Source organism: Sceloporus occidentalis, unplaced genomic scaffold, assembly GCF_023333645.1.
Source record: "Sceloporus occidentalis isolate IW3139 unplaced genomic scaffold, rSceOcc1.0.p SCAF_4, whole genome shotgun sequence".
NCBI lineage: Eukaryota > Metazoa > Chordata > Lepidosauria > Squamata > Phrynosomatidae > Sceloporus > Sceloporus occidentalis.
Genome location: NW_028316984.1, coordinates 194,671,357 through 194,685,846, shown reverse-complemented (window position 1 = coordinate 194,685,846; position 14,490 = coordinate 194,671,357). Strand labels below are relative to the sequence as shown.

General features: G+C 40.3%; 1 protein-coding gene across 1 annotated transcript in view; it reads right to left on the bottom strand.

Moving 5' to 3' along the window:
- Nucleotides 1–2,569: 2,569 nt before the first annotated feature.
- LOC149315222 (homeobox protein SIX4-like) overlaps nt 2,570–14,490 on the bottom strand; it is a 39,722-nt gene continuing 27,801 nt past the window's right edge. Inside the window, exon 3 of the mRNA XM_089522771.1 lies at nt 2,570–13,546. Within this exon, the coding sequence (XP_089378897.1) occupies nt 12,747–13,546 (800 nt within the window). The 3' untranslated portion in view covers nt 2,570–12,746. The remainder of the gene's footprint in view (nt 13,547–14,490) is intronic.

The window sequence follows — 14,490 nt, the reverse complement described above, 5'->3', positions numbered from 1 at the left end:
ACCAGAGTGTGGTCAAGATGGCAATAGTTATTAATGAGGAAGATTACAAAGGTAGGGGAGGCTGCAGCGGTTTGCTTTTGCCTAAACCTACTGAAAAGGGAAAAGATTCTTCCTCTCCTCTCTGCTGAGTTGAGTGCAAACTACTTTTGCTCTTTGAACTCAGTTTGCACCAATTTACATAAGCCCAGATCAAAGAGGCACACTAGAGAGAAACAGGGACATTTCAAAAGCAGCTAAAAAAGCGGGATGACAGAAGTTTAATCTAGACAGGCTATAAAGTTCCAGAGCTAGTTTGTCTTCTAGCACCTGGAATATTGTGTCCAGTTCTGGGCACCACAATTCAAAAAGGACATTGAGAAACTGGAGTGTGTCCAAAGGAGGGCAACTAAAATGGTGAAAGGTCTGGAAACCTTGCCTTATGAGGAACGACTCAGGGAACTGGGGATGTTTAGCCTGGAAAAGAGAAGGTTAAGAGGTGAAATGATAGCCCTGTTCAAATACTTGAAGGGATGTTATACTGAGGAGGGAGCAAGCTTGTTTTCTGCTGCTCCAGAGAACAGAACCCAGAACAATGGATGCAAGCTACAGGAAAAGAGATTCCACCTCAACATTAGGAAGAACCTTCTGACAGTAAGGGCTGTTCGACAGTGGAACACACTCCCTTGGAGTGTGGTGGAGACTCCCTCTTTGGAGGTCTTTAAGCAGAGGCTGGATGGCCATCTGTCGGGGATGCTTTGATTGAGAGTTCCTGCACAGCAGGGGGTTGGACTGGATGGCCTTTGTGGTCTATTCCAACTCTACAATTTTATGATTCTATGAAATGTATTGCAGAAATAATGCAGTTTGACACCACTTTAATTGCCATGGCTCTATGCTATGGGATTCTGGGAATTATAGTTTATGGTGGAACAAGAGCTCTCGACAAAACTACACTTCAGAAAATTCCATTGTGTTGAACCATGGCAGTTACATTGGTGTCGAACAGGATTATTTCTGCAGTGTGTATGCAGCCAAAATGATGCCCAATAACCACTTTCTTTTCAAGCAGCAATACAGGCTGACCTTGAAGGGAACAATCTAGCAAGACATTCAGGGAGTCAGAATATACCTTGCAATTAGGAATACAGGAACAGCTGTCAGCATATTGGACTATCTGGCCATTAGTCTCTCCAGCACTGTCATTCTACCTGGGGATACCAAACCTGGGATCTTCTGCATGAAAACCATGTGCTCTGCTTTGAGCTATCTCCTCTCACCGGTGGCTTGTACATCCCTGGCAGTAAGCCTGCTTCTCACGTTTTTTTAGAAGAGAGGAAAAGCTTCCCACAGTGGCCTTATTGTTTAAGATTTGTGTAACCTCTTGTGACATCTCTTGAGATAATGATCAGAGCTCCCAGAGTCCAGAAGACACTAAATTCATTCCCAGCCTCTGTATGAACTTCCTGTATTACTATAAGGATAGTCCGGTAGTGACCCTGTTTAGCAATTTACACTATTTTTTTTTGTCCATGGTTACCTTCAACAGCAGAATGGGAATGAGCAAGCTATTCTCCTTTGCAGTGTGATATTCCATTTTTGCATACGGATTGTGAAACAGGGCAAACAGTTGGAGATGAGGACAGATGAGCATAAAGAGGCATAAGCAGGATTTCCCCTCCCATGCTGGAGCGTCTCTTAATGTTCTCATATTTTTAATATTAAATGTTAGCTTTAACATGACAAACAAGACCGTAGCTTTACCAATCCATAGCTATGTTGCAGAAATGGAATGAAACCCTTTTGGTTGATTGTGAACAGGCACATCCAAACACCACCAAGAGCATTTTAATAACATCAGGCATTTTCAGTGTGCATCTGATGTGCATCCAGTACTTGTTGTTCTCCAGCACTTTCTAGCCAGTGCTGCAATGCACATCATTGCCCTTTGCATATTGGGGCCACTTGTACATCGCAACATCATGGCAGTCCCCAGGTAAATACGGATGTTGCAATACTATGCAGTTCTGTTCCTAATCCACGTTAAGTCCACTTGTGAAAACTTAAGTCCCTCGCTGAATTCCAGCTGACTTGAATTAATTGTTTTTGAATTGTTCTCTGATACTCCAACTGAACATCATTTTAACTTGTGTTAACCTTGGGGTTGTGTAATGGGGAGACCTATGACACTGGAGTTTATCAGACAAGGGGAATTGGAAGTATAATCCGATGGCAATCTGAACACAATCATGGGGTTTAACATTATTGTGTGATAACCCACTACACACAAATTCGGGCAATGGGAAGTCAGTCCGAATGCAATCATGTGGTTTCACGTTATTGCGCGATAGACTGCCACATGCAAATTCGGGCAATGGCATGCTATTTTCAGGCGATAGGGAGCCAGTTCGAACACAATGCACATTCACATAATTGTGCAAAACTAGCGACTTTAAGTGAATGCGTTCTGGCCCCCCTTTCTTTTCATTTGAATTTCAGAGAAATTCCTCCCGTTTGATAAACTCCACAGTTGACCTATAAAAATGGGGGCAGGAATCAGTTCTGCAACACACAGTTTATGTATAAATATAAAGTTTATTCAGTATATAGTGTTTAGAAAAATAAGTTCACATTTCAGAATACGAACGAACAACCAAAACAAAAACAAAAAAACAAAAACCCAACCCCCTTAATTTTCCAGGCACAAACCTGTGTTTCAGTACAACATACATACATACATATTTTCCAATCTCTTTGGTTGGGGGAGTTAAGCACAGCAATCTTTCTTTTGACCACACAATGCATCATTCCTTAACAGTGCAGCAAACAACATGTTTGCCTCTTAAACATCTACATTCCATGTAGACTTTCTCCTTTCTCATAAGGCACAATCAAAACCATATTGATTTACAGAAAGAAACTTTTAATTTCAGACCTACAGTTTCTGAGCAACCAAGGGAGAGACGTGTTCCAAAGCATAAATGCCAAACACTAAGAAATTTGCATGCCTTTTCTCCATTTCTCTTTTCGTCTGGAGAAATATAAAGTTACATTTTTAAAATTATAAGAAATGCACAGACTATAACCTGCCTTTTGAGTCTTGGCTGCAAAGAGATGCAGCCGAAAAGGGTTCTACATGCATGAAAAACCTCTGCTGCATTTGCTCTGGATAGTAGTGATCATGCTTTCCCATGTCAAAAGCTAAAGGCATCTTGCCACCCCAGTCCCCAGAACAGGCTCTTCCTTACCAATAGCCACAACATGAAGGTTAACTAGCAAGAGATACGTAGTGAGGACCAAAGGATAAAATACGCGCATCCTTGTCACAAGCCCAAAATTATTTCTGGAATTTGGTCGTTGCATGTTGTTTTCAAGCTAAGAAGTACAATCTACAAAATAAATTATATATTTGTATTATATAAAGAAATTATATAGAATTCCCCCCAAAAAGGAAAGAATACTTCCTAAGAGACACAGCATGTTCAGGGACGGTGAAGACAGGAAAACATCAGCAAGACCATGTTCTATGGTGCTGCATGATACACATCCTTTTAGTCACACATCTTATTCATAGAGACCTCATTTCTGTAGATTTGTTAATGTATCCCGTCAAGTCATTTCTGATTTATGGAGACCCTAAGGCAAACCTATTATGGGGTTGTTTTGGTAAGATTTGTTCAGAGGAGGTTTGGTGTTGCCTTCCCCTGAGGCTGAGAGAGTGCAACTTTTCCAAGGAAACACCTTGGCCAAGTGGGGAATCGAACCCTAGTCTTCAGAGCCGTAGTCCAACACTCAAACCACCATGCCACACTAGCTTGTTTCCTTAAAATGCACAGGGCTTTACAGGGATTGAATGGGTTAATCTAGCCTCACATACATGTATTTATAGCCATTTGTATATAAGAGCTGGAGGTTCTTTTTTCAATCATGTCCCTCTCAGTCCTTTACCATGATCATTCACCAGGATGACAAATGGTGAAAAGTCTATTATACTTCACCATGCAATGATAGTAATTTTGTGATCCCAGAGGACTTGAAACACATTGTCAGTAATAAAAGAATGAACTTACATTTCAGATCAAATTGACCTGAAGGCGTTCCAGATTTTAAAACGGCCTTTAGAACCTGGTGCCCTCCAGATGTGTGGACTACAACTCCCATCATCCTGTCAAAATGCCAAAGCTATGTGAGAAGCTATGTTTAGTGCAAACAACAGTTGAAATGTTTTCAAGAATTTGTCATTTCTTCCCAACCCCTCCCAGATTCTAATAATCCATCACTTGGATTTACATTGACCATCTACTTGTTTAGATTATTTTTGTCTTTGAAAAAATAAGTGTTCCAAACTAAATTGCAATACAAGTCTAGAAGAAAATAGTAACTGTTGCAAAGTTTTATTTTTCCAGCCTGGAATCCAGTGTCTTGACACCTATCAATTTTGGTCAGGGCTAGATTTTAAAAACTCCAAGATGTGTCCCTATTCAGGAAGGAAAAACGTGTAACTTGCTCAACTCTTCTTCCACAATGGCTTCCTGTTTCTGTTACTGCTAATATTTTGGTGCATTACTTCAATACAAAGGCAAGGGAATAAACTGCTAAGCTGCACTAAAACTTTACAGAGAGAATAGTGTCACACTCTGTAAAGATATGTATGCTGCTGTTTATCATATGGTGTTTATTTATTTAATTTCTTTGCCAGCATTCCTAGAAAAGCCCACAAATGCAAACAAAAGAGGCCCAACTGCCCTAGGGACCTAACCAGCTTAATCCAATTTGGGTTTTGCAACACACTTCAATGAGTTTGAGACCACATTCCATATTTTTTTAAAGGTCTGACCTTGCAAAATGCTCAGTCACTTCTTACAGGGTACTCCCAACTCAGTTTACTGTTTCCCTAATTATATGCATTAGAATCCACATGGGTATTTTTGAAAAGTAAAACACAACTCCCCCTCACATTTTGCATAGTGTACCTGGGGCAGTGAAAACACCTTTCTATACTTACACAACACATTGCCTATCTTGCCAGAGCTCCGATTACCCCCTGGGTGATTTCCACCACCTTAAAACAGCTATGGGAATCTGCCCTTAGTAGAGCTTCACATTGGTACAATGAATTTGAGGGAAGCCTGCTAGGAACAGTGAAGACTGAGTGCCATTTTAAAATAAAAGGGATGCCCTTTTGGAATTACAGGTTTATGGTTAGCCTAGGAGAAAAGCAGCTTTCTATGCTACTGGGGAAGCAACGCAAATCTTTTAAAATATACTGGTTTGAAATAAACAAATCACCAAATCACAGAGCATTAACTCCCCCAGGAAGTCTGAAATTCATTAAGGTGACATGAAGATTTATTTGGGTGATATGAAAAAGAAAATTGTCTTGAAGTTCTAATCTTTTCAAAAAAACCAAATAGCTTATTTTTAAAGGGGATTTTTAAAAAATTAATAAAGGCGCACTACCATGTTTTTAATCAACTGCCTGTAATGAAGTGACCTGTTGGTTATCAAAGAAATCATGTTCAGCCTATGTCTGTCCCTTGCTCACAGAAATACTGGTAATTCCAGTTACGTTTTGCCCTACCTACTGTTGTCATTAGGGATCTGCAAGGAATCCATGCTGACAAACCTCACATTGGGCTTCCACAAGACCACACTACCAGGTTAGGATACAGTCCAGATGGACTTTGCAGTCCAGAATCTGTACATTACTAGAGGATCACATTCATTGGGCACACTGGGAAAGTGCAAATAGAAAAATGTGGACATTTCAAAGGTGTGCAAATATGCAACACAAGCACACCTTAGTCAGTAGGAGGAATGCACAGAAACAACACATAATTTAGAAAATGCACATATTTTCAAGAAGTTGGTGGGCAAAGTCAAACTTCGACCTGTTTTTTTTTAATCTATGCCCACAGTGAGAAGCATAGACTGAAAGTGGGAAGAGGAAGACATCTTGTGGACCTGAGAGATCCTTAGCTGTCCTGCTGCTGTTAAGTACTGTATATTGAACCAATTTCTTTCAGTTAGATACTACAAGATCCCTTTGCATACTAATTTTCCAGACTAGCACAGCTATACCTTTGAACTGGAGCGTGTTAAAGGATGGTGACTAAAATGGTGAAGGGTCTGGAAACCATGTTCTATGAGGAAAGACTTAGGGATCTGGGGATGTTTAATCTGGAGAAAAGAAAGTTAAGGGAGGTGATATGATAGCCCTATTTAAATACTTGAAGGGATGTAATATTGAGGAGAGAGCTAACTTTTCTGCTGCTCCAGAGACTAGGACCCGGAGTAATGGATGCAAACTACAGGAAAAGAGATTCGCCCTCAACATTAGGAGGAACTTCCTGACAGTAAGGGCTGTTCGACAGTGGAACACACTCCTTCCTCGGAGTGTAGTGGAGCCTTGGATGGCCCTTGGGGTCTCTTCCAACTCAATAACTGAAAAGAGAAATACAGTTCAGAGACCAGAGATAGAGCTGCCCAGCCTTCCTTCACTTCTGGGGACAAAACAACTAATTGTTGCCACAATATGGCAATATATTGGCTCACCTATTTAAGGATCTCTAGCCAATGCTTGTGGGAATTCCCTGAAGCAGGGATAGATGGATTCCATGTGCAGCAACATTGTGTGATGCACCTTTTCATGGACCATACTGCTTCTAAAACTTGTGCTCAATTGTGGGAGAAAAATCTCTGCATATACATGATTAATGGTAAGAACTTATTTCCTTGTGCTAGGTTTTCCAGTGTGACAGAAACCTAGGTTTGCCCATTATGATATTGAAAATATGAGATCTCCCATGAAACACAAAGTCAGTAACAGTACAGGGAAAACTCAACTCTTTTACATTTAGATTGCGGCTAGCTGTACTGAAGGTTTCCACAAGCCTTTGTGGGGAGGGAAGGAATATTATCACCCAGATCCACTAAGTGTATGCAAAGGAATCATATAGCAACTTAGACTAACTGACCAAAAGACTTTGCAGATAAGCTTTGCAGATAAGCTTTTGTAGACTTGGTCAACTTCCTCAGGTGCATGGAGTGAACTAAGTTAATCTCAAAGGTACTACAAGATCCTTTTGCATAATGATGACTAGATTAATACAGCTGTGTCTTTGAATTGTTCAAATAGTTTGAATTTGTTCAAACTATCTTCCCCTTGATACAGGTGGAGGGGAGTGGTATCAGTTATATACCTATTGGACAGAACACATTTTACAGAAGAGTGTACAGTAGACCACAGACATTTATTTGCTTTCTGGAAAACTGAGGAACTACCTGCATTGTGCATGTTCTCTTTCCACTCCATGCATCAAAATGAAGCAGTCCTGTCCAGTAAGGATGAAGATGCATCAACTATTGTCATCATCACAGTTGTCAAACTTGCTGCATTGCCACACATTACCATTGCTATGGGAATTACTAGTGTCCATACATATGGACATAATAGATTACAGATCTATGGCCTAGCCACTCAACCACCCATATTGGAGTGTTTTAAGGATGGTTGTGCATACATATATTTCATCCATACTTAGTGCTTCCTACAAGAAATAGTGTTTCCTGCAAAATTTGTAGTGTGTAGTGAATATAAACCATTTACAAGAAAAACAAAGCAAGAGCCAGTTAGTAACATATGCTGGCAAAATCACAAAGCCATTCCATTAGAAGATCCAGTCCCTTCACTGTGGTCACCCAACATATGTGTTAAATGCCTCCCCTTCCCCCAAAGTAGCCTCTGCTCAACAAAGCACTGGCTTCATGATAACATCTGGAAACACGATTCTGACCGGAAAGAATAAAACTTTTAACAGTTGGCACCTTTAAAAGAGGGGTGGAATCTGCAGATTTTCCAGAATAATTCAAGAACACCATCAAACTATAAGAAAAACTAATTGACACAAGGTGAGTAACCTGGACAGGTTGGCTATTAAAAATGGTGAGTGTAATACGAAATCAGAAGAAGATTGGGACTTGGAAAGACAGCCACAAAGCAACTAAATAAGATCTTCAAGTGTAAATATATATAATTAAATACCAAAGTCAGAATCATCCATAGCATAGTATTTCAAATTTGTATGTATGGTTGTAAAAGCAGGATAGTGAAGAAAGCTGACAGTAAGCTCAACCCTTGTGAAATGTGTACTGAAGGATATGTTCTATGGATACTATGGACCACTAAAAAAACAAGTGAGTCCTAGTGCAAATCAAAATTCAACTCTTACTAGAAACCAGAACTACTAAACTGAAACTTTTGTACTTAGGACACAATGTGAGATAACATGGCTCACTGCAAAAGACAATAACGCGGGGTAAGTGGTAGGCACTAGGAAACTAGAATGATCACTTACAGAAGGATTTATTCAATCAAGGAAGCAACAGCTCTAAATTGTAAGACCTGAACAGGGCCATTTATGACAGGGGCTCATGGAGATCTCATTTATAGGGTCACCATAAATCAAAGCTGACTTGGCAACAAATTACAATACATTTGAAAAACCACCCCCCAACTGCCCAAGAGTGAGTATGCAAACTAAGGGATGCTAGAAATCCAGTGATTGTCCTATATAACACAACATTTGGGGAGACAGCAACAAGTTCAGTGATATTGCACACTATATGTATGCATAGGAGTCAGTGTGGTTCACAGATTACTTTGATAACTGCAACGTCAGTTGCTGACCTGTATGTGTGAATGAATCACAGATCTAAGACCACTGAAGGAACTTTCATAATACTCAAAAACCTAGTATTCTGTGAATGGATGGAGTCTGTCCAGATATTTAAGTAACTGAATGGAGACAGCATGCATGCATGGACTAATCTTTAATGGCAGGAAGTTTAATATATCAACTGAAATGCATTGTATTTGAGGTGATATGAATTTTCCATCTGTGGTATTAGATATGGAAAAAAAATCTGAATTTCTTAACCTCCATGGCATGGACTCACACTCAATGAAAGTCAGTCATACAGGCAGAGTAAAGCCTATAAGAAAACCTTCCAAGGTTATTTAAATGAAATCTAGGAAGGGAGGAATGGAGTGACCACACAGGAGATCATGCTCAACATCACTAATTAACATCAAGACAGAAAGTTAAAAGGTTATCGCTTGGGTTCCTGCCATACAGCATGTCTGGAAACTATTCATTTTCTCTAAGTACACAGAAAGCTTCTGTGTCTGTGTTCCAAATTTGTTTTTTTTTAAGCATCCAATAAAGCACCTGCAGTGCAGACAATCTATGTACTAGCTAAATGCTGTGCAGATATTTTAAGGCATGGGGGGGAAGCCAAAGGGGCTGGATTTCTTCAGCTTAGCATTGGATTTGGTGTTACACACACCTGTGGTCCTCTCAAGATTTCCTCTGTATGTGTGTGCGCATGCCTTCAAGTTGCCTGTCAATTTACAGGGACCCCATGAATTTCATAGGGCTTACTTAGGCAAGGAAGACTCAGAGGTGGTGAGCCCCTTCCTCTGAAATATAGCATATAGCACTTGGCATTCGTTGGTGGTCTCTCATTCAAGTACTAACCAGAGCTGACCCTGATTGGCTTCCAAGATCAATTGGGACTTGTTGCCTTTGAGTTATTTAGGTGGGATTGGTGCTAATTACTTCACTTGAGGCCTGCTCCAGAACAGTAAGATAAGAATAAGCAAACGTCCCTCCCTAGTATAGCCTCCTCTGGAGCTGCCCAGATATACTGGACTATGAAACTCATCAATCCTCAATTAACATGGCCAGGGATGATTGAGGTTTTGGCTTGACACTTGTGGCAATTTGTTCTGTTACCTTTGGAGGAAAAATAACAGGAAACTAGTCTGTTTTCTTATGTTACATAATAGGGTAGCCAGATGTTCCAGATGTTGTTGGTGTAGCTCCCATACTGCACACCAGTGGCTAGGCCTTGTAGGGCTACACCATATGACTGGTGGTGGCTGTACACAGTTCCTAGACCTGCAATGCAGAGAACCCATGAAATGTAGCTGGTGAGTCCCATGACATTGGGGCAGTGACTTTGACGAATCATCTTTGCTGAATCATCTCCCTGAAGTACAGTCAGCCCTCCATATCCATGGATCCTTTGTGCATGGATTCAAACATCCATGGCTTGAAAATATTATTAAAATAATTACATTCCAAAAAGCAAACAATTGATTTTGCCATTTTATATAAGGGACATCATTCAACTTTTGTTCTTGTTATGTGCCTTCAAGCTGTTTCCAACTTATGGTGACCTATCATGTAGTTTTCTTGGCAAGATTTGTTCAGAGGAGGTTTGCCATTGCCTTCCCCTGAGGCTGTGAACATGCGACTTGCCAAGGCCACCCAGTGGATTTCATGGCTGAGCTTGGAATCAAACCTGGTCTCTAGAGTTATTGTCCAACACTGAAACCAGTACACCGCATTAGCTCTCACACTACACAATTGTATTTAATGGGACTTGTGCTTTCATGGATTTTGGTATCCATCAAACGGGGTCCTGGAACCAACCCCCCCCCCCCCATGGATATCAAGAACCCACTGTAGGTTCACCACTTTAGAAAATGCCTTTAAAACCTGCACTGGATTCACTGCCCTTCTGACATGGGATCCACCAGCTGCCAAGGATGCCATGTGGCATAGGATTGGTGGCAGAAGAGAAATCTAAAACCAATTTAATGAAAAAATGTCATTTTGAGTGGTCACATGGGTATTTTTTTTAAAAAAAAGTCAAGCAAACACTCTTTTCTGGTCACATGTAGTATTATTAGAGCTCAAAGTTGTGCTTATTGTTGCTGTTGCTAAATGCTGACTTTGACCTAAATACTACTGATAGTCCTGACCAAAAAAGGCCCATCCAAATCAATGTGATTTACCTATGTGTTGATTCACCATTCAACAGTTGATTGAGTGGCTCTACTCTTGTTGGAACTAACCAACAGGGTTCTAGCCACAAAAGGAAATCCAAATTATCTATGCATAGAGATTCAATACTGGACCACACTGCCATTCCAAGCCTACTACAGCAAAAGCTGTTACACAATCCTCCTATTAGGGGAATCACTATTGTAAACCGAATAAGCTCTGGTTTAGGGAACAGCAGGCTGAACAAGAGATTAAATGGTAAGATTGGTCTAGAGGGATGACTTTCTCATAGCTTGGAAACATTACTTTTTGAACGATAACTCCCAGCATGTTCAAAATAATAACTTTTCCAAGATCGGCTATTCCCTTCATTTTTAGGTGTACCATTTTTCTTCCAAATTTAAACTGGGATGTACACATGGCTACAACATCCAGAAAGATTAATCAATCTAGCATGATCTCTTTTGACCAAACCATACATGTCCAAGACTTATTCTCTCCTCCCCTTTTCCACCAGTTAGGCAAATTCACCTCAAGTGACTATTAATATGCTTTCCTTATTTATCAGAGAAATCAGGTCCAAAATTTGATTGCTGTAGAGCAGTGTATTCATGTTGCCTGTGCTTGTCATAGCAAGGGTATATAAGGCCACTAGGAAAAAAGGCACTGTGGGATTTTTGGTTTTTCTGTTTAAAAAGCAACAACACATAAATATTATAACATCACATAAAACCAAAACAGAAAGCATAAATCCATAGGAAGTGGGGAAACATGTCAAAAAATCTCCAAATTGCATTTGTTCATATTCTAACATCAAACATAAGTAACACTTTGTCTAGACTCTAAATTGGCCAAACAAAAGTGATGAACCTTTACTGGGGGTGAGGTGACAATTTTTTTAAACAAAAAGCTTCCAGAAATAACATCCCATTCAAAAACACACCAAAATAATAATAATAATAAATAAATTAAGCAGTCAGAAAAAATGGACTGTTCAACACTTCTAAAAATGATAAAGGGACACCCATAACTATAAAGAGAAGTCGCCATACCAATAAAAACAGGAGTTCCCTTTAGAGCAATTTAAACATTATTTAGACACATGGCAAAGCAATGGGTTCTGGGTTGCATGATTTCAAATTCTAAAATGGCCTCTCTGCCCACCCGTGCCAATGCACTGATTCCAAAACTTTAGAAAGAGACAGAAAAAAGATTCTAACATTTCAGAAACTGCAAACCTTATGAGTGTTTCAAAAACATTTCAACGCTGCTGGAAAACAAACACACAGGGAAATTGGGGTGGGGGGAATTCTTAGTTGTGATTGTGCTTGCTTTCTACCTCAACCAAGAAGGTAACAGTAGCTAGTGAGGTATTATCTAGGATAGCAAATAAAATTGAAATAACAAAACAAAAAGAAAGTCCACATCTGTCAATGCCCACTGTCTACAGGTAAACTCATTTCCAGACTAAAAAGCAAGAGACTTATTTCTTCCCCAGTCTTTCTAGAAGGACAATTCTTGTTCCTATCTAATATTTTCTGAAAATACATTGAAGTGTTGCATGTCTAATGAAACTATTTGGAAAACATTAGTAAGCCAACCCATCCTGTACCAGACCATCCAATGTCTGGCTGATACTCCTCTCTTCTCCCATCCTGTCCCACATTATAGTTCCTCTAAAGCGGGTGTCATAAAAGTTAAAATTTCATGCAAACAGTGCATGGCAACCTCCCATTTCTAGTGGAGATGTCCACTTATCTAAAGTAGACCCTTCAAGTATGCTTTATTTTTGGGTTGGTGGGGTTGTCCAGTATGCATATTTTTTTACTAGATGGGAAAAACATCTGTGCTTCTAAGCCCTAGAATCTAGGGCCTTGTGAGGAAAAGCAAACCAAAAGTGTCATTTTGTTTGTTGGTTTACAAATCTTGCATATCTTCGTCCATCTGTACAGTCTGGAGTTTGGCCAGCTGTTTTTTGTCTGCCTCCAGTTCCTCACAGATGGCATCAACCATATTGCTCATGACGTATTTGGTTTTTGAATCCAGCATCATTGAGCCACTTGCTGATTTGTCAGGATCGGATAAGAAGTTCTCCTTGAGGTTGGAGACCGACTGCAGGATTAACCGCTGCTCCCGGGTAAAATGAGGGTGCACCTGCATGGATGGGTGAGGTCCGATGTGATTGTTAGCTGCCAGACCAATCCCTCCAAGTGTTGGCTGCATGGCGGATAGGGACATCAGATCGTGGCTGGACAGGAGAGAACAGTTCTGAAGCGTTGCATAGTTGCCATTGCCAATGGAAACAACAGTTGCCCCACTGGTTGCAGGAGCCGAAATAGGCAAGCTCTCTGACACAACCGAGCTGAGTTCCTCTGCATTCAAAAGAGAGGGGGGTCCCAGGGAGAAGTTCTGTGCCAGAGTCACATTAACTAAGGAGGTGCCACCTGGCTCAAGATCTCCGCTAGATAGGTTGTCTGAAGGTGGTATGCTAGTAGGGAGTTGAGAATCCTGTCCGAGAGGCATCACTTGAGAAAACATCAGGCTGGTTTCTGGATCTTCTTGTTTAACTGGTCCGATGGCCTGGCTCGAATTTGGGACTGTGTACACCACCGTGCTGGGAGAAAGCGAACTGAAAAACACTTTCCCTTGTTGGGCGGTTGTAGAGTCACTTGTAAACGTGCCGCTGTCTGATGTGCTTTGGTTTAAGGAAATATTGCCTGTGGTGGGACAGAAAGGAAAAAAACAAAGCAAAACAAAGAGAGTCTTAATGTTGTGTGGTGGCACACGTTAAAATAAAATATTCAGGTTTCTCCAACATCCATGCTTCGGCACCACATGTGATTTTTGAAATACAACTTTCCCAAAGAAGCTGTTTAGATATATACACATATAGCGGAGCTAAGATATAGTTGAGTCTATAGCGGCAGAAAAGATTTTCACCATGAAATCAAAAATGATTTATGGGAATATCACATAGAGATTATAAAACACACGTACATATATATGTAAAACTTATATTCTAACTCACCTAACTGATTTTATAGTGATTAAGCTTCCTGCTAATACAGTTGGCCCTCTGTATCCATGGATTTTTTATCCACATATTCAACCATCCACATCTTAAAAACATTACAAAATATAAATTCAAAAAAGCAAGCCTTGATTTTGCTATTTTATATAGGGGACACCATTTTACTGTGCCATTATATTTAATGGGGCTTGAACATCCACAGATTTTGGTATCCTTTAGGGGGGCCTAGAACCAAACCCCAGAGGATACCAAGGGGTCCACTGTAATACAGTATCATCTTTATATCTTAAATTTTCTGCAAGTAATATAGGTTGCTGTAGGTCAAAGCCAACCTGACAGCAAATATTTTCTATCTGTAAGTATGGATGTGAAGGCTGGACATTGAAAGAAGCTGACTGGAAGAGAGTAAAATAATTTGAAATTTGTTACTGGAGGAGATTCCTACAGATACCATGGATTACTAAAAAAGACAAGTGAAAGAGTTTTAGAGAAAATCAAATCTTATCTGGGGCCTGAATCCACGGGAAGGATATGACAAGCCAGTTTCGTTGCATCCTGCGCATGAATCTGGCTCATTCTTGCCTCCGGCACCTATCTGATCTGGAGCAGAGAAAGGTAGGTGTTCAGACA